We start from the raw sequence: 19,620 nt of genomic DNA, 5'->3' as shown, positions 1-19,620 counted from the left end.
TTTTTTTATGCCTGTACCTGTTTCCGTCATGTGCTATGTAAAGCGCTCTGATACCCGCAAGGGTCTTGTTCGCGCTATATAAAACCTTCAAATAAATAAAGGCAAAGTTTTTCACTCTGTGCTTTGAGTGATATTGTTAACGCTAGATTTGTTCGCTTTCACTGTGATGTCACTTAGAGCCCCCTCCATTAACACGATAAAAATCAATAATTCTAAGTAAGTATATTGTTATGTATTGCATAGCCACTGCTCCCTTTCAGGGCCCAAACGGTTTGCCTTAAGTGCTCACTGCCCATGACCAGCCCTCATGGCCCTTTTACAGCGGGGTGGCTTTTTGGTGAGTATTCTCACCATTCGGTGGATGAGAAATGCAGTCTGTGCTGCATTCTTGTTGATGATGCTTGAGGATCTTCTGTTCAGGGTTTGCGTGTGTGTTGTTGAGAGCTGTGGATTGAGCAGCAGTCAGATGGGTGTTTTTCACCCCTCTAGATTATGACAAACTTGCTGAAAACAATTTAGCATACAATACCCAAAGAAACTCTTTGTACTCTATTTGACACAGGCTCTGTCCTAGCATTAAAGAGGGAGACTTTTAGTTTACGTGTGTTAACTCCAGAGGAGTGGGGCAGAATAGTGGTACTTTTTATTATTTGATCCTATGATAGTTGTGTTACGACGATGGTGTACTTAGAGCAACTTATGGCTTGCTTCCTCACCGATACGAGAAGCTTTAATCATTCGGATGCGTAGTGGTGTTGCTGCTCTGTGTAATGGGTTTCTCATTGGGGAGCTTACTCAACTCATTCTGTGGTGTTCCTTTATGGGTTGGGCCGTGTTCCTCGTATATGAGATGTAATGCTTGTAGGATGCATATATATGGGTAGCACTGACCGCCTGTGCTCTGTTTATAGATTGAAAAGAAACTGGAGCCACTCAGCAAAGAAAATGAGAATGACATAAACCTCAACTGCTACAATCGAGAGATCAGCGGCTGCACCATCTTCCTCGGCTACACTTCCAATATGATCAGCTCCGGCATCCGGGAGTCCATTCGCTATCTGGTGCAGCACAACATGGTGAGTGAGGACAATCAATCAATCAGTAGATTTGTAGAGCGCTACTTGTCAACCGTGACGGTATCCAGACGCTGGCAGGGTCCAGGTGATTAGCCGAATAGCCAGGTCTTCAGGGACTTTCAGAACTCTGGAGGAGATGGGGAGGCCCGTAGATAAAAGGGTAGCTCGTTCCATGTCTTTGCTGCTAGTTAAGAGAAGGAGTGACCTCCACATCCAGGAGCATGAACTGGCCTTTTTTCTGTACAGGGAGCCTGTGGATGGCAGAGGCTGGTGTACATGCGCTGTGGATTAATATACAAGGTGGTACATGCTGGCGCTCACACTGCAGTGCCCGCTCTGTTCTGACTGTCATCCTTCCAGATCACATCTTAATCCTTGTAACATAACCTTTTCTTTTAGTCACCTAAACATGGGTTGAACTCGGGTGGCATTTGTTTTGCCTACATAGTCTCTATCAATGTAAAACATTTTCTCGTGTCAGTTATTGTCTTGTTTTTCAGGAGCTGACACGTCCAACTTTTAAGCAGGATTCAAGCTTGCCTGGCTGTGTCCTGGAGTGATCCCCCTTGTGTATCACTGTGTGTACATGATGCAAGAGAAAAGTATAAATATTGAAACTAGTGCTGATGTGGGCAAAATTCAAGGGAGTGCAGAAAGGAAGCTGGACAGACAGCACTGCCTTTAACTTTTAGTGCCATGCTAAAGATTGTCATAACTTGCCCTTTTGATGACATTTGATTAATGAAAAGAAAAGATAAGCAGGGGGGACTCTAGCTATGCTAGTGGTATTGTGGCATACCATTCGCATGATGCTCTTTCAAACTCTGTTCCACACTAGGATGTTGGTTGTGCTAGAATACTAGTCGATTTCTTGTTTGGTACCACGGCTAAGAAAAATAATTTAGCACCTTACGTGCCCTAATTTCGTTGGGCTAGGACCTTGCCCATACCCTGATTAAGATATCGCAGAGTCCTTTATGGATATCCATTTTTACATCACCACTGACCTGCTTGATGAAGTGACCTATTTGGTGAGCTTACAAGTTGTCTAATGAGACCTCTGATGATTAAACCCTCAACATCTGCCTGAAAATTGGCACATCCTACATCACATGTAGTTTCACTACTATAACTCATTCTCCTTAGTGGCTCTGTTCACCCGTTAACACTTTTGAACTGCTGCACATGCACTTATTGTGCTACAAATGTTTCCGTAACTTTGCTCTCTCTCTACTAAGAGACTATTCATAACTAAAGCAACAAATAAAGAAATACCCTGCCCTGACCTAAGAGAGGCTTACTAGGGCAGGGCTTCAGAAGCGATTCAGGCAGAGGCGGAGGAGAGAGTCCATCTGAGAGACCCGAGTTACTTCTTGTATGGGCACCTCCCTGGATGATGTTGCTCTTGTATCCTTGCTCCACTTGTAAAATCACGTAAGTCCCCACAGAACATAAATCCAGGGCGTCATTCTCTGGAACACTGTCCGCTTGCATTTAGAAAAGCACAAATGGTCCAAGTTTACATAATCATACCCCAAAAAAATGTCTGCCACACAGAGGTATTATATTGTAAATTTGTAGTCAGGTCTATGCGCTTTGTCAGTGCTCATTTAATTTCCAGTCGAAGTGGGATACAAAGTGTAGAGTTTCTTCCTGCGCTCGCCAGTAGAACAAAATAGAGCTGCGTGTGCCGCCTGCTGTCCGCCAGGGTTGAGTAAAGCCGTTAAGCTTCTTGTAATCCCAGGAACTGAAGTCTAGTAATGCTATAAAGGAGATCCAAAGGTGGGTCAGCTTGGGCACACACTCTGCTGCCTGCCACTGCTCATCTGCTGCCAAGAAAGAGTCCTAGCTCAACCCCACGCGTTCTTTGATTCAGCATTTGCATACGCATCCTTCAAATGTAGCCCCCATTGAAACTCCACCCCCAGGCTGGCCAAGAGAAATTACATTTGAAGATTCTGTTTAGGTACTTGTCTTCAAATGTCTGCAGCGGATCACTAAAAAGATCTTTGGCAAAACTGAAACTCTCAAAAGTTGTGAAATGAATAACGCTGTCATGTCCCAAGCACTGTTGACCTAACCATGCACTTTTTCAATGGCCTGATCATCAGTATTCTAGCTGGTGACTTGATCACGCCATGCTAGAGTTGCTGGCCTTGCCTGACCTAATTAAGAGTGCCATGATTGCTGTCCTTGCTTGCTCCGTGGTTGCTGTCCTGGTCCAGTGCCCAGTAAGCTTATAAAACAAGCTACAAGTGTGGTCTCTAGCAAGAGCTAAGCCTTTACACAAAAAGGGACGGAAGGCCTTATGATACTGCATTTATGTTGAATTTGACACAGTCTCGGTATGAACAGAGTTATTCTTATAAGAAAACAGAATGATTATGTGTGGGGTGGCGTGAGGCAACCAGGAATAACAGAATGATTATTTGTGTGCCAGTGAAAGGCTTTCTTAGCCTTCTGTCGACATTTTACTCATTACACGAGGCTTCTGCCAAGGCAGATGACCTTTATTTGGCATTTATCAAAGACCCTTTCAGACTGTCCTCATCCGCATTTAACCAGGCTGAACCTTTTGACCTCACTCGATCAGTATGTTTCTTCCCATCGAATCATGCACAGTAAGGGCCTTGGTGTCCTGCTTGTGCCATAAATTAGATCTTCCAGTGTAAAAGTAACAGAACGTGACTTAGAAATGGTATGGTGATGCAACTGGTACAGTTCCCTTTGGGTAAAGGTGCAGCAGTGACCCTTGTAATGTGAGGAATAAATTAATGGTAAGAATGCACACACATTCAGAATTTCCAAGGCTCAGTGGCATCCAGTATTGAACTCTACCAGCAGTAAACATTTGAGATGCCTCAGGTGACCAGGGTGCCTATAACCTAGGTTAGACACTGGAGAAAGCCTTGTGTGGGCCTTTGAACGGGGTACTGAAAAGGGGAGGCATGGCAAAGCCAGTCCCTTGGCTCGAACTGTTCACTAATTGCAATTGTAAGGCAATGATTATTCCTCACCAAGCACTATTCAGTGCTGAGAACCCCACTCTACTCTGCTCGGCCTAAGGTGGCACTTGGAGACGGACCGTAAGAAGGGCTGAGGTTAATTTGTAAAATAATAAGTGCCGTTGCTCTCGTCATGAGGCAGTTTCTACCAGCCCATTTCTCCTGTTAGAGCTGCCTAAAACAGACGCCATGAAACCCTACAATTGGGGAGAGGATGTGGTGTAATTGCCCGAGCTGCCGAGCTGGAGAACCAGGTTTTTTTATTGTTTGTTTTTTGTTGATGCGTATCAGATGGCACTCTGCATGTTCAGGTTAATTTTCGATCAACACAACATGACTATACAGCATTAGGAAACTTTGATCACACCCTAAGAAAGTTTTCATTTGTAAACAGGTTTCTAATGTACTCGAATTCACAACATCAACACTCGTTTTAAATATCAGTCACAGTTTCATGTGTACTGTAATGTGTTTTATGTTTCTTGCGTTTCAATTTGAAGGTGTCTGTTACCAAACCCGTTTCAGGTGTCCATGTCTCGGCGCACAGGCGAAATTTCTGTGATTTCGAATTTCTCAAAGGAAGCTGTTTTGGCATCATAGGATATCATTTTTAGTATAATCTTTTCAATTTCAGGGAACTAGGTTTAAGTCTCGGAGTCGACAACATTTTGTTATTCTCGGTGAATCACTTTATCTCCCTGTGCATACTGAAAATGAAAGTGTCCTTCCTTAACTGGTGCTCAAGCACCGGTGTGGATGATTAAGTGCTGGTGCTTAGCACCGGAAAGCACCGGCTCAAATTAAGCACTGGTATAATTTTGGATCTCAGCTGGTGATTACAGAGCAAGGGAGGAGCAACAGTGATGCTGCGCCTTGTGCTTTTTCTTTTAGAACACAAGTTACAGTCAGAGCTTACAGCTGCCTTTTCTGATGAGCAAGGGGTCGGCCAATCCTGATCCTTCTAAACATTCAGCCGATGCATCTGCATGCAGCTGGTCAGTTCTTGGAGTTCTGATTGGGACTGCCCCTTTCCCAGCTGAGTGCAAATCCCAAATTCACTAGTATGGTCAGGGTCTTTGTCTGATATCTAATTGTTATTCCTGTGCTGCCTTCACACACAGCCCTTTTTAGGTCTCGGGTGGGCATGGCAGCGAAGCTTCCCCGCCTCTCCGAGAGATCTTGTAAATACAAGATTTCTAAAAGGGACTGTAAGCACCGCCCCTCCTTTCCATTGGGTAGCGTCATCGTTTATGATAAACGCTGGCTTCCCAATGGAAAGGAGTGTTTCTGGGTGCCTGCCTGTCCGTTTTTCGGACAGCCCCTCCGGACACCGTGGCCTGTTTTACGACTGTGGTAAAGACTTTTCTTATCTGCTTGTTTATTTAACAAGCAGATTAGAACATTCTTCACCACAGCTGTGAAGCAGGCACCGAGCACAGAGGCGCACGGGGTCACGAGGAGGACAGGGGGATCCCGGCAGACTCTGTGTTTTGCACGGCAAGCCTCTCCTCGCTTGAGCCCCCTACCTCCTTCGGAGCACACTATACAGAGCCCACACCAGGTCACGGACAGGCTCCTGCGTGGGAAAGGGCTGGCATGCCAGGCATCAGCGGGGCCCTGCGAGAAGGGACTCTGTCCTTGCTGGACGCCTAGGCCCTGAAATGGGGCTGGCCGGGTTTCCTAAATTGCTTTCTCCTACTAGCTGCTAACTAGTTCTGCTCTGGAACGCATGAACCCCTGCCTCCCCTTGGGCTCCCTCAACCGTCTCTGAAAATCGGGACATGTTTGTCAGTTACTGAACTTTGCTCGGGCAGATGATGAACAATCAGGACTGTTCTGGCAAATCCGCGATTCCGGGTCACCCATGGATGGTGGACACCAAAACCACCCGAGGAACAGAGTGAAGAACGGCAAGAGACTGCTGGGAACAGGAGACAATAGTGAAAAGTGCCCTATGTTGCGTCATTTGATGTCATTTGAGGTGTCCAGTCTTAGGAGAAAAGGAGTGACTTACGGGGGGGGGGTCAAGTTCACAAAGCTACCAGAGGTGGTGAAGCTCAAAGCTATTCCAGTTTGGAGTCCGAACTGAATGCCATTTCCACTACGCTTTCTGTGTATATCAAAGGTTTGTTGTGCGAGGAGTGTGTTTGTGAGGGGTGTGTGGGAGCGGGGGGGCATTGCAAGGAGCTCCACAAACCGATATTTTAAGTACGCCCTCCTAGAAACGTTATATAAGGTTGAGGTGCTGTTTTCAGTCGCCATAAGACAGAAGCAGGTAGTGCATCCTCAGGCCACCGGGCCATTAATGAATACACCCATTAATGCCCTGTGTACATATCCATCAATGCACATCCAAAGCTGCTGCCCCCCACCCCCTGTACCCCTCCACCCCAGCCTGCTGCACAGCCTCTGAACCCCCATTCAAGGAAGGCAGAGCAGACATGAAAAGGAGGCCGAGAGAGGACGGTCTGTGTGCCTTTCCCGAACCTGCATGGGGTTCATCTCTGTGTGTACCACTCTTGACACCTGGGCGTGATAATGTCAGAGAGACCCCGCACAGCCATCGCTTGTGCTGTCAGCAGCCGCTTCTGATAATTGCATGCAGCGCAGTCTTGGCTCGTGCTCTCTCCCGCCGATGCCAGAAATAGCACGATAAGTCCCACGTGTTTCACTTCCAGACACAATCGATGAGCAGCCCTAGAGGTAATCATTTTTTTAATAGGCCAGCTTTGCTGCTTGCACGTATTGTAAATGATATCTGCGAAATTATTCACCGGCTGCTGGCAGCAATAAAAATAATGAAGACGCAGTCAAGGCACCACGGAAATAGCGTCCCCTTCTCCAGAGTCTATGCAATATTCGTCTAACAGCGTAACCAGTAAGATGAAAACATTTAGAGAGATTTTCGGGCTCCTTGTAGAAACCGCGCCCTTTCCGGTAGAGATTAATAAGGGTACAATTAATGATCCAGATCTGTCCGCAGAACGGGAGGGCAGGGGCATCATAACCGGCCTGACATTTACACCCACGCTTTGCTGGCATCCGGAGGTAATTGGGACAGTTAAAGACCAGCCGGAGGAGGCAGGAGATGAAACACATAAAAGGATCTGGGATTAGAACGGGGCATAGAGTGAAAGAAAGTGTAGGATGGAGAATGAGAAAGAGGGAGAAGCGCAGTGCTTAATTTGAGCAGATGATTTCAGGTGCTCAGCACCTGCACTTCTTTCACAGGGCCAGGGCTACAATTTCTGAACCTGCAGGTGGTGGTCTCAATATAAATTGTTCAATTCAAAATGAAAAGAATAAAATACATTGCATGGTGACTGGCTGGTAAATGTTCATGGGCAGGCCGGCATACGCCTGTCCAGGCAGGCATGATTGTGTATCACCACGTTAGTGATGATGTCATCTCGCTGATCACAAATCCAAGAAGTCATTGACAAACTATGGTTTGCATTCTATTTTCCTAGTCTGCTGTACCCTCCCACTGCTTGAGCCTAAACCTCCCATTGGATAATTGTAGCTGGGGCTGGCTTATGACGGAGTTGAGGCAAGGAAGCTGCAAGAGTGCATTTGGATCTTGGGAGTGAGTGCTCTTGAGGAAGAATACATGAAAGTAAGTGTGGACTTTCCACTTGTTGCGTAGCCAGAGTAGCATATCCGCCAGCCCTGCATTGCTGCTATCCTCCATGTGCTCGATACGGCTGTGGCCCAACACAACTTTTACGCACCATGGCGTCACCAGTAGAATCTGTGCGCTGCACTCCATCATGGTAATTGCTGAGCGTGAGTGAGTCCAGTAGGCACCACAGCCATACTTACCGGCTTTGGCAGCATTACTGCTGGGGACAATGCATGTGCTGTAACAGGCAGGATCATAGCAAGCTGAGCAGTGGATGCCGATGCCGTCGCCATCCCTGGACCTACTAATTACAGGCAGCACTAGCAGTGACATGACCTGCTGTGCTCAAGCAGCCGCCTGTTTGCCAATAAACCCAGTCTTACCACACTGATTAATATATGCAAAAAAGCATTTTCATTTGGTGTACATTTTGTATTTGCACTCGGTGTTGGTAAGAAAGTAAAACGTCATCTTCCGCTTCTTTAGGAATGACAACAGGAAAACGCAGAGTTCAAAATAGCAGGGACATGTACAGGCTGAAGACAGGTGTCACAGGCAGCAGCAGTGTTAGAGATGAGAGACAGCAAGAGTAAAGAGGAGAAGAAACAATAGGAGAGGAGAGAGATAAAACGGAGCAAAGTAGAAGAAAAGGAGGAGAGCAAATCAGATATAATGAGAAAGCAGCCATCATGTGATGAAGAGAGCATTAAGAAGAGAGAAGATGGAATTAAAGGATGTGGAGGACAGGACAGAGGAAAAAAAGCAGACAAATGATAAAATGGAGACACAGCTAATCACTGCTAGAGAGTGATAGTAAAGAGCCAAGATCGAGGGGAGGGACAGCAGAGCATGGATAAGAGTGAAGAGGAAAAAAGGGCAGGGCTAAAATGAATAGAGGGCAAATCAGAAATACAGGTGTGACAAAGGTGATAGAAAACAATTAGGTGAGAGGAAAGACTCTTAGAACAAAGACTTAGGGGACTGACAACAGATCAAGGTTAGAAAATAAAGACTGAGGCAGTGAGAGTGTTGAAAGCGGGGCTCACTGGAGGAAGAAGTGAGCGGTGGCCTCCTTGGCAAAATTTTCAGCACCTGCACTTCTTTTTTTTACAAATTAAGCACTGGAGAAGCGGAGGAGGAAGGAGAGTGGAAGAGGGGGAGGCAGAATGGAGGACGAGGAAACATGGGAGGGGAAGAGGATGAACGAGGCCTTAGAAGTGAGGAGAGATGTATACTGAAAGGTGAGAAAAAGAAGGCGGGCAGAGGAAGAGAGAGGTTAGCAGGTAAGTAAAAAGGGTGGGAGTAGGAGGAAGAGGGAGATAGGAAGTGAGTGTGGAATTGAAGGGAGTGAAAAGAGAAAGTAAGAGACAGAAAGCGAAATGGGAAAGAAGAAGTGTAAAATTGGGCAAAGAAATGGAGGGAAAGGGAATGAGAGAAGAGGAAGAGTGTGTGAGGGAGAGAGAAAGAGGAAAAGAGTGCAAGTGAATGGGAATAAGTGGAAACAAGAACGTGAGTATGTTATTTATGTATTTCTTGTTTTGCAGCATGTTTAACAGTGGTCTTTTTGTCACTTACGGTAAAATATGGACTGCCTGGGCTCACCATAGCGTGCTTAGGTAGAAAAAACATAAGTATGAGAAACCCATTTTCCCCAGCATATGCTTATTTGCACTTTTCTGCAGATGGACTGAGTGAAAGTTGAAATTCGAATCTTTTGTGAAAACAAATGTCAATCCCCTTCGAGAAGGGCTTTTAAAATGTGGCAGGATTTTCTGCAGGTTATTTCGTTCATGTGTTATCGGATACAGAAGCACCGCTGTAATTCGCTCGCTGCTCACCGACTGTAGTTTAAATTTTACACCCAACCATGAGGGCTGCTCCTCCAACCATCGGGACTAAGAAGCCATAAAACTCTTCCCCGTGACCCTACACCCTCGACTTAGACATCAATTGTTCGGCAGCATTCCCTCCCTGGGGCTGCCATGACAACCTAGAACAACCCCCCCCCCCATCCCCCACACTGTCAGACCGGTGACCTCCCACTCAATCTTTCAAACAATCCAAGGCTCACCTTTCTCGACAATTCCTGGAAGAGGTGCTGTAAATAAAAAGTCTAACTTAAAGCTACCTGTTCCGGCCAAGGCGAGTTTCAAAGTGACCTTTCTTTGTCGATATACCTGATTCACGCATTCATTCAGGCCCTGCAGTGTAGTGTTACCACCCCAGCTGCGCCGTCCTCCAGTACTGACACCCCCCCAAACCCCCAGGCCATGAACTTCTCATTCAAGCCACTGCAAGCCTGTGACCTGCTAGAAATCGTGTCCAGTATGGGTGTGGAGGGGGGGATTGGGGATGTACTGATGACCATGTCCAGTGCCTTGAGACTGCCAGGAGTGAACCCCGAGAGGGCCAGCCCCCAATAATGGACTCTGTCCCCCCCCAAGGTCTCTGAGAGGCCTGTGGTTTGCAGCTCAGCTGCAGCCACAAGCTCAGAATAACCAGTTTATTATGGTCTGGATGGAGAGTGCAGCGGTCACCAGACGATTAGGTGAGCATCACTAGAGAGGGGCTTTGGGTCCGCCCACATGTTGGTAACAAGAGTACATGTTCGGATTGGGCAGAAGTTGTGTGCTTCCACTAAACAAGCATTTGCAATGCAATAGGTCTTGCATTTGCTAGTGTTTATGCTATTAGTATTGTAACTAACAATGCCTTTTATTTATATGTTTTGAAAACCTGCAAGCGGTGCGTAAACATGCACATTTCCTACTAGTCCTTGCTTACAAGAAGCAATGCTGGCAGTAAAAGAGGCGCAGTTACGGCCAGCTTTGCTTCTCGTAAGCAAGGACCATAAGTAGAAAGGGCTTGTTTACGCACCGCTTGCTTTCAATAGTCACCCTCACTTTCTGAGACCGGTTTGTTTGTCCAGGTCATTAGCCAGGCAGGAAATGCTGCTGCAAGTAGAATCATTTCAATTAAATAGCGAGGACCTCTGAGGAAGTGATGGCACATAGCCTTTGACCAATGATGGCAATACAGGAAGTGACATCACACGCCCTCTGAGCCTGATAACTGAGAGCTATCATAGAATTTTGTGTTACTTTAAATTAGTGTATTGGGAAAGTTAATAATAAAAAAAAAACAGATAAATAAAAAGGCATTGTCGTTTACAATGCCAATAGCTTAAAATGTCGCAAATGTGAGACCTATTGCATTGCAAATGCTTGTTAGGTCAAGGTTTCGAGTCATGTTGTATCTTCTTTTGGAGGTAAAATCCACCCACTGCTTCTCATTTGTTTGTTTTAGTGTCCTTTAAAAATCCTCTGTTGCTAGTGGTCAGTCATTCCTCTTGTCCTTCCCTTTTGTTATTAGTTTCCACACAGCACAGTCTAACTATTGTATCTTTACCCCTTGCTGTTTCATCTGTGTTTTGTGGGACTATTTTTATCTTCCTTTGCTGCCTATTTTTGCTGTTGGCTGTTTTTTGGTCACTGTTTATTATTTGGTCGCAGTTGCTGTTAATGGACAGACTGCCCCTTTAACAATCCGCATGCATTTGTCACGCTCTCTTAATTTACTTCGGCCATAGCGGAAGTGACCATCTGTTGTGCTCCGATTGGAAAGTAAGATCTTGTTTTGTTTGGGCCTGCCTCTGGCTTGTGTTAACACAAGTTTGTGCGTTTCCATTTCTAACACATTTTTACTGCTCTTCACATGTGCAAACTTGTAGAAGAAATAAATAAATACTTTATTGTTTGATTAATAAAAATCATTACAATGGTGAACATGTGTCCATAATAAACATATGTCAAGAATGGTTATTAAGATATTTACATTTGTACCGTCACAACGAGTAAAAAGAAAGTTCATCAGAAAATGATTTAAAATCCTAGAAACCTATTTTTTGTCATAATAAAAACATTAACTCGTCTGGACAGAACAACCTTCAGTTTTTTTTTTAAAAGTAATTAAAAGACAGTTAAAAACCGTAACTATCCATTCTGATTTTATCGTCTGCTAGGGCCATTGGCGGACATTATTTATTAAAAGGCAATAATTAATATCGCTAATAATGTAATTCCATATTTGTGGTCAAGTTCCTGCTAATGCAAGTCCATTTATATAATAGAATCCCTCCATATGATAATTTGAAAGTTCCAGGGATACACAGGGAAGCAAGATAGTCCGTATGCAAGAGGCCGTAGTCTGCTACTCTTGAGTGGTACGGAGAAGTGTGCGAATCAGTAGACCGATGTAGGGCTTAATCTGTCCTTTAATAATTAACAGTTGATGACTTGCTGGTTCTCACTGTTTGTAAATGTTCTTGCTGTTCCTGTGACAAACTTGGTGAATCAGATATTAAGCTGTGGATAGTCCGGATTCATTGATGAAAGGATAGCTTGCTGGCACGTGCGAATGCCAAGTTTGTTCCATTCGCTCTTTAACAAGATCTTTTGATCGTCATGGACTGCAGGATATAGACATACCATGTGCTCGATTGTTTCTGTGCTACTCCCGCAGCCCCTGCACGTTACGTTGGAATTTGCACAGCGCCATCTTGGCAAATGATACAGAAATGGCCATTCACCCATTAAGAGGGCCAAAAATCTTTTTTTCCACATCACTGAGTAGGTACATGACAGATGGGGTGCCATAATCCCTGGTTTAAATCCTGATACAATGGTCCAGGCATGCTTACGTTGCACCAGTAGGGCTCTATCTGAATGAAAGGACCAGAGGCGGACGTTTCTTTTAACCCCTTCCATACTGGTGACGAACCCCAGCCGTCACGCTCCACGGTGCTCATGTGCTGATGATGGCTGGGGTTCGTCACGGCCCCGCCCTGTTCGGTCCGCGGCCGCACACGGGGGGAATGGCGGCCGCATGGAAGGGGTTAATGCCTGCTGCGATGGATTAGAGGTCCAGATTTCTTCTGTGTCAAGGAGTTTTAAAGAATCTTGCAGATAGCGCCGGTATGAACTGCCAAGTTGACCAGCTGAGATTTCTAACCACAAAAGGGCCTCCAGGCTTCCTTCTCTGGGGGTACGCAACTTATTGCACAGCCTGATGTATGCTCCATGCCCTACTGCTTGATTGTCTTGAAGACCAAACTCAAGACTTATTTGAGCAGGGGATTAAGATTTTGGTAAGCCCAGCACTTATTTGAATGTTCTTGTTATTATTTTGTTCACGTGGCTGTTGTCTTTACATGATCTCCTTGCTGTAGGTGAGGAAATTGATGATTTTTGCCTTCATGACAGTTATGAGTGGAGTTAGACTAGGGCCGGACAGTTGCCTTGCAAGAGTCTTAAATGCCACCTGAATTGTCAGGGCTTAAGCTTCTACCTCATCTCTATGCTTAGAGAATGTTCCCCTTCTGTCCAAGTGAACCCCCAAGTACTTGTAAGAAAGGGTTCTGTCGACGTTTTTATCATTGTATTGCTAACCGCCACCTTGATATTTCCATTGCCCAAAGGTGATTGCCTTTGTCTTTATTAAATTCAGTTCCAGATCGTTTTCAGTGGTATATAGAGACAGCCGATCAAGTAGTCTCTGAAGGCCAACTCTGTGACTTAGCAGGAACTTTTAATTAAAAGCAGCTCCTAGTTTAACTCTTCGCCCTCCCACGCCCACACACGTAGGCTTCGTGGACTGGGTAGTGGATGGCTCCGATGCGGGAGTCCTACAACAAGCAGTAGTGGTACGTTAACAGGCAGTAATATCGCTTCCTCAGTTTCCGCTCGTAGATTGTGTGCACTTTTGTTTCATCCCTAACACATACAATAGACCAGTACATCCAGCCATTTTTTCTTCAAAAAATATCCCCCGAGATCGCATTTCTCAGTTGGCTCCCAGCCATCCCCCCCACCACCCGCCGGTCGACTTCACTTAATCTCCCCTAAAAGCATAGTTTAATGTGAGCATGTTCAGCTTCGGAACCTGGCCGTGCCGTCCCCACCCATCACTGCTTATAAGGAGGCTATTCTGTGTACTGGGGGTGCTAGGGTTACATTCCAATAACCACACATTTTAAGTCGTCCATTCAGCCCCTACAGTTCATCCCTGAGTTGCTCCCCTGACAGCACAAGATCACACAATGCGATATAGTGGGGGCGTCAGGTTTCCTCTATGGCGTAAAGCAAAAGAATCGGGCCCCCAGCAGAATATGATTGGCTGAGCCTGCGAGATCTTGAAGGGCGCTGTTAGATCTGGGGGTCTCTAGTTGGCAATGGTATTGACCTTTGTCCAAATAGTGACCCTTACTTCTAAGTCAGGATAAGGGGATTACACTCCTTAATAACTCCCACTCACCCCCTTGGTAGCTTGGCACGAGCAGACAGGCTTATCTCAGAGGCAGTGTGTTAAGCATTTGTGAATATACACAATAATACAGTTATAGCACTACAGATGGACACAACACAGGTTTTATAAAAACTAAGTATTCTTTATATAGACTTAACACAAGACCACAAACAACAAAAATCCACAATACTACACTTAAGATTACTTAAAAGATGATTAAAGTCTCTTAGTTTAAGTTGTTGGTAAATGCGACAAAGTTCTAAACAAAGTACCTGGATGCGTAATGTACAGTGAACAAAGGGCTTGCAAAAGGGGAGATGCGTCGGTTCCGTGACCCGGGGGAACGGTTGCATCCTTCCTCAATGCTTGCGCAGAGTAGGGGACTCGTCGTGAGCCTTACCGGTGCGGAGGTGATGGGTAGATTCTCTGCCTACGGGCCCGTTGTGGTGCGCAATATGGCGCCTTGATGCGATGATCCGGTTGCGATGTGAAAAGATGGCGCCCTTGATGCGGCGATGCGATGGCACCCTGGAAGCCTTGCGATGACTCTGTACTTTGGAACCGCGACAGGCTCTGCAACACGCTTCTCCGGTGATGCGATGGCGACTCGCTCTATGGCGTCACGCTTCTCCGGTGTTGCGACAGCAGGCAGCTTCGATGAACACACGCTTCCAGGGAGATGCGACGAAGACTCACTTCTCCAGTGTTGTGATGATTTCAGCTGCAGCGGCTACACGCTTCCAGGGAGATGCGTCGCGCTTCCAGCTCCCAGCGGCACGCAAGTGACTGGAGTCAGAATACCCAGCAAGGAAATTCAGGAGGGAGCTGGAGGTGAAGTCTTTTGTCCCTTAGACTTCAGCAGGAGGTAAGCACAGTTCAAGCCCTTGGAAAATATTCTGTAGGTGAAAGTCCTTACAAAGTTCCTTCTTCTTTCCCTTGGCAATGAAGCAACCACTGTAGGCCAACCCATCAAACAGCACACTGGCAGGGGGGCAGTCCAAACTCCTGCAGCTTCCTTTGTTCTTCTCCTTGGCAGAAAGGTTTCTCGTTCCAAAAGTGTTCTAATTTCTTGGGATCAGGGTCCCAATATTTATACCCCAAACTCCTTTGTTCTCTGAAGGCAGAGAGGCCTCTGCCTAGTCCAAACCAGTTCCTGAGCACTTTGTTTACATGACTCTCTTCTTCCTTTCACTGTGCAGGGCAGAGACATCAGCCACCCAACAGGAGGTGGAGCCAGCACAGGGGAGGGAAGATACAGCTCTGGAGCACTCTTTTGACATGATTTCTCCTCTCCTTTCACAGTGCAGGGCAGATACATCAGACAAGTCACAGGAGGTGTAGCCAGCATTGTAGAGGGAATGCCCAGCCCTATACAGGTCCCAGGTGCAACTCCTCCCTCCCATCTAGATGCAGGTCTCTCTATTCAACACTGGGCTGTCCCATCCTGTCTCCTGCAATCCCCCAGCCCTGTCACTCACAAACCCAGACAAGGAATACACAACCCAGCAGAGGCAGGCTCAAATGATTAGGCAAGCAAATACCTACTTTCTAAAAGTGGTATTTGCAAACACAGAATATTAAAATAAACTTCACTAAAAGATGTATTTTATTATTCTGAGTGCAGGCATACTATGTTCGAATTTCTACTATGTTCCCTGAGCCAGTTAGGATTATAAGAATGTAATAATCTAACTGCCCATTCTGACCTATGAGAACAGGTAGCCTTCAATAGTGAAAAATGAAAATGGCTGTAATTCACTATTAGAACATGCTACACACATCAGAGCATGTCCTACCTTATACTTACAATGCACACTGCCCTTGGGCCTACCATAGGGGTGTCGAGTATGAAGCAAAGGGAAGGTTTAGGGAATGGCAAGTGGGTGAACTTCGCCAAGTCGAAATGGCAGTGCTAGACTGCACACAGGCCTTGCCATGGTAGGCCTTAGACACACTTTACAAGCTGCTTCTGTGGGTGGCACAACCAGTGCTGCAAGCCCACTATCAGCATTTGATTTACAAGCCCTGGGCTGACATGGTGCACTGTACTAGGGGCTGACAGATAAATCAAATAACCCAATCATGGAATAACCAATTAGTACATAAATTTAACTTAGGGAGCACTTGCACTGTGGCACTGATTAGCAGTGGCACAGTGCCCAAAGCACAAATCCAGCAAAAACATATCAAACAGAGGAGGCAATCCGTCACAAATGGAAAGGAGACTCACACCAAAGATGCCAGGTCTAACAGGCGCCACCATGACTTGATTTTAATTTTTTTCTTTAATTTGTTGATACTAAACTTTCCAGTTTACAAAATGCTGCTGTGTACTACACTGAATATATATATAGTGCCTACTCCCTTGACAAAGCGCATTACACAGAACCGACATTTGTCACATGGGCACACAGTAAAGATGCTGTTGGAGGGCCCAGCCATCCCAAGAATTAAAACTAAGGCACCCCTATACTGACTGGCCTTGTTCTTCTCTTCAGAACAAAAAGGCAATGTCCGCTAGCTGCATGCATTAGAATGGACTGCAGGAGAATGAAAGCTATGGTCGGTGCTTTACAGACTGACGTTTTAACTTCCAGAAAGTCGTTTAGCACTACCAGTTGTCTTTAGAACTCAAACTGCGTACTTTCGGTGTTCAGATCCCGAAGAAGGCAAGTTATTTCCAAGTCAGACACGTCAGATATTTTTCCAATACTGTCTGGCCAGTAATAAGTTAAATGCGTGGGTATGTTTTTTGTTAAAACTGGAAAAATACTTGAAGACACATCGTCGCACTTTCATCCTGAAGAGTATGACTCGTCATTTTCTAATTGTAAATAGGAGTGTTATGCCTTCAAAGCATATTTATCTGAAGCCATGTGTAGGAGAGTGGGGTCTGCAATCCTATGGTCACCCCAGTTCTCTTCCAGGGGATCCTCATCAATAGTCATAAGCATTAGAATATTCCCGCCCATGTGCGGGACCCCGGAAACACTATATTATATGTGCCCCACATATATATATATACTCATATATATATAAATACATATATATATATATAATATGCAATAGCAGCCAATGGAAACAGAGCTGAAATATGCTGTGTAGAATTTCCACCATCATGTAATAATAATAAGCATTAGAAACATGAGAAACAACAAAAAAGTTTGTTTAGAAATTGTTTTAATGCTCAGAAAGCAGTAGAAATTCCTATAACTCACTGGAAGCATAGAAAGCTCCCAGGCTGCATTGCAAACACACAGTCTAAAAAGACTGAAAAGCTAACCTGTAGCTGCATAGCAATAAACTGACACCGTGCCTTTAAGGCACTCATGACCCCCAGTATCCCATCATGCCTCAGGGGTGACAGTTAGGTCAGTTGTTCTTTCCGGCTCCTTCAGTGAAGGACCCTGGTTACACAGCTCCACTAATTTTCCTGTTTTTTGACAGAAAACTCTTCATTTTTGACAATTTTCTGTTCTTACTCGACATTTAACATCTAGTCAAGTAAGATACTGTCTTTTTCAGTCATTTTGGTGAGCATTTTCTCCTGAAAATGCCTTCACTCTTTGACAAATGCCCTTCTTGTGGCAACAAGAAGGCCAAGTCAGACAATCACGACGTCTGTATCCTGTGTCTGCCTGAGGAACATGATCCAGGCACCTGTCCTCATTGTGAACACCTGTCAGGAAGAACTTTAAAAGACAGGGAGAGAATTCGCATTTATGGCCTAGCTCATAGGTCATCAAGAGGAAGATCTCCGGTGAGGAAGGGCTCCAAGAAGACTCATTCATCTTCCAGAAAGAAGTCTTCACACCCCTCACCCTCAGCGTCGGGCTCGACGCTGAGAAAAGAACCACTGGTGGATCATTCATCGTCTAAACTACCGTCGACGGTGGGCTCGCCGTCGAAGAGAAGACCAGGTACGTCGACGACGTCGAAGGATCCAGTTCCATCGTCGAAATCCCCTCCGCCGGCGTCAACCGGGCGACGTCCGACGTCGAGGAAGGGAACTCCGCCGCCGTCAACTGGGCGGCGGTCGGCGTCGAGTTCCAAGACCCCTCCGCCGTCGTCAACCAGGCGACGACCGGCGTCGAGGGAGGTCACCCCTCCGCCGTCGTCGTCTAGACGTCGACCGGCGTCGATAAGTGTGACTCCTCCGCCGTCGTCGAAGAAGCGACGTTCGGCGTCGAGGACCAAGACCCCTCCGCTGTCGACAGGGAAGAGTCGATCGGCGTCGAAGAGGCAGTCTCCGTCGGTGTCTCGTCAGCTCTCGGCGTCGAGGGTGTCCAATACCCCTCCACCGTCGTCGCACAGACATTCGCCGTCGAGGCAGAAAACTCCGTCGACGGCTGCTCATCACCGTTCGACGTCGAGAGAAAGACCTCCGTCGACGATTGGACATCGTCACTCCACGTCGAGGCTGGGTACTCCGTCGACGATTGGACATCGTCGTTCGACGTCGAGAGAGAGGGCTCCGTCGACGGCCGGTACTCGCCGTTCGACGTCGAGACATGGAACTCCGTCGACGGCTGTTCATCGCCGCTCGACGTCGAGAGACCACACATCCTCGCATAGACATTCAAAAACAAGATTGTTTGATCCGCCGACTCCCCGAAAGCACTCGACCACGAGGGAAGATCGCTCGACGTCGAGATGTTCAGATGTGGTGATGGTAACGGAGTCAGCTTCCCGTCATTCCACCTCAAGGTCCTCTGGCTCCTCAACTGCATCTTCGAAGTCCAGAAGTCCGGTACGCAAATCACCTGAGCGTCGGACGGACCCTGGGGCGGATAACGTCAGACTGTCACCTAGATGGTACAGGTCTTTGGAACATTGGAGAGATTCTGGGGCTGCAAAGCGTATGCAGGACTATGCCAGCTCGCAGCACAGGTCTCCTCTTCAGGATCTGGTGGAGGAGATGGACAAGCATAGCCCTCCCAGGCGCAAATCTCCTGTGAGAACACCTACCAGATCTCCCAGAAGGCCCGATCTCCCAGAAAAGATCCAGAGGAGCGGGTCAGGTCTCGCTCTCCTAGACGAGAAGGGCGTTCGAAACGATCAAAAGAGAGGAGGCACAGTGTTCACCGTAGACGTCGACGAACTCCGTCTACTTCATCTACCTCTTCTACCAGGTCTTCCAAGAGGGACTACTCCCCTACTTTGACGGACAGTCCTACGTCCCGCTCCTCCCCAGTGGATGACATTGGCACGTATCTGGATGTCTTGCAAAGAGGAGCTCAGAAGCTGAACATTGAAATGTCTGTTCCTCAGGTTACAACGACAGTCATTTTTGAGACTTTACACAAAAAAGCGATCACCCGTCCTCTTCTACCATTAGTCCCGGGGATTATAGATCCTGTCAAGGAGGTATTCCTAACTCCGGCGGCTATCAGAGCTGTGCCAGCCCGCATCCAAAAGAAATACAAACCGGCCTCTTCTGACCCGGTTTTTGTACGATCTGACCCTCCAGCAGACTCTGTTATTGTGGCGGCGGCGAGGAAGACACACGCAGTTGCCGGTTCTTCTTCAGTCCCCCCAGACAAAGACAGCAAAACTCAAGACTCCTGGGGTCGCAAAGTTTGCAACTCAGCTGCGTCGACTCTTAAGGTTTCTA

The 19,620-nt window shown here is 46.5% G+C and overlaps 1 protein-coding gene across 5 annotated transcripts in view; it reads left to right on the top strand.

The window, feature by feature from the left end:
* DHPS (deoxyhypusine synthase) overlaps nucleotides 1–19,620 on the top strand; it is a 352,040-nt gene that overhangs the window by 184,112 nt on the left and 148,308 nt on the right. For all 5 annotated transcript variants that reach the window (XM_078689208.1, XM_078689207.1, XM_078689203.1 and 2 more), the window contains exon 3: nucleotides 912–1,076. In XM_078689208.1, coding sequence (XP_078545334.1) covers nucleotides 912–1,076 — 165 coding nt within the window. The remainder of the gene's footprint in view (nucleotides 1–911; nucleotides 1,077–19,620) is intronic.

Source organism: Lissotriton helveticus, chromosome 1_1 (assembly GCF_964261635.1).
Source record: "Lissotriton helveticus chromosome 1_1, aLisHel1.1, whole genome shotgun sequence".
Taxonomy (NCBI): Eukaryota; Metazoa; Chordata; class Amphibia; order Caudata; family Salamandridae; genus Lissotriton; species Lissotriton helveticus.
This window is presented reverse-complemented; position numbering and strand designations above follow the sequence as displayed.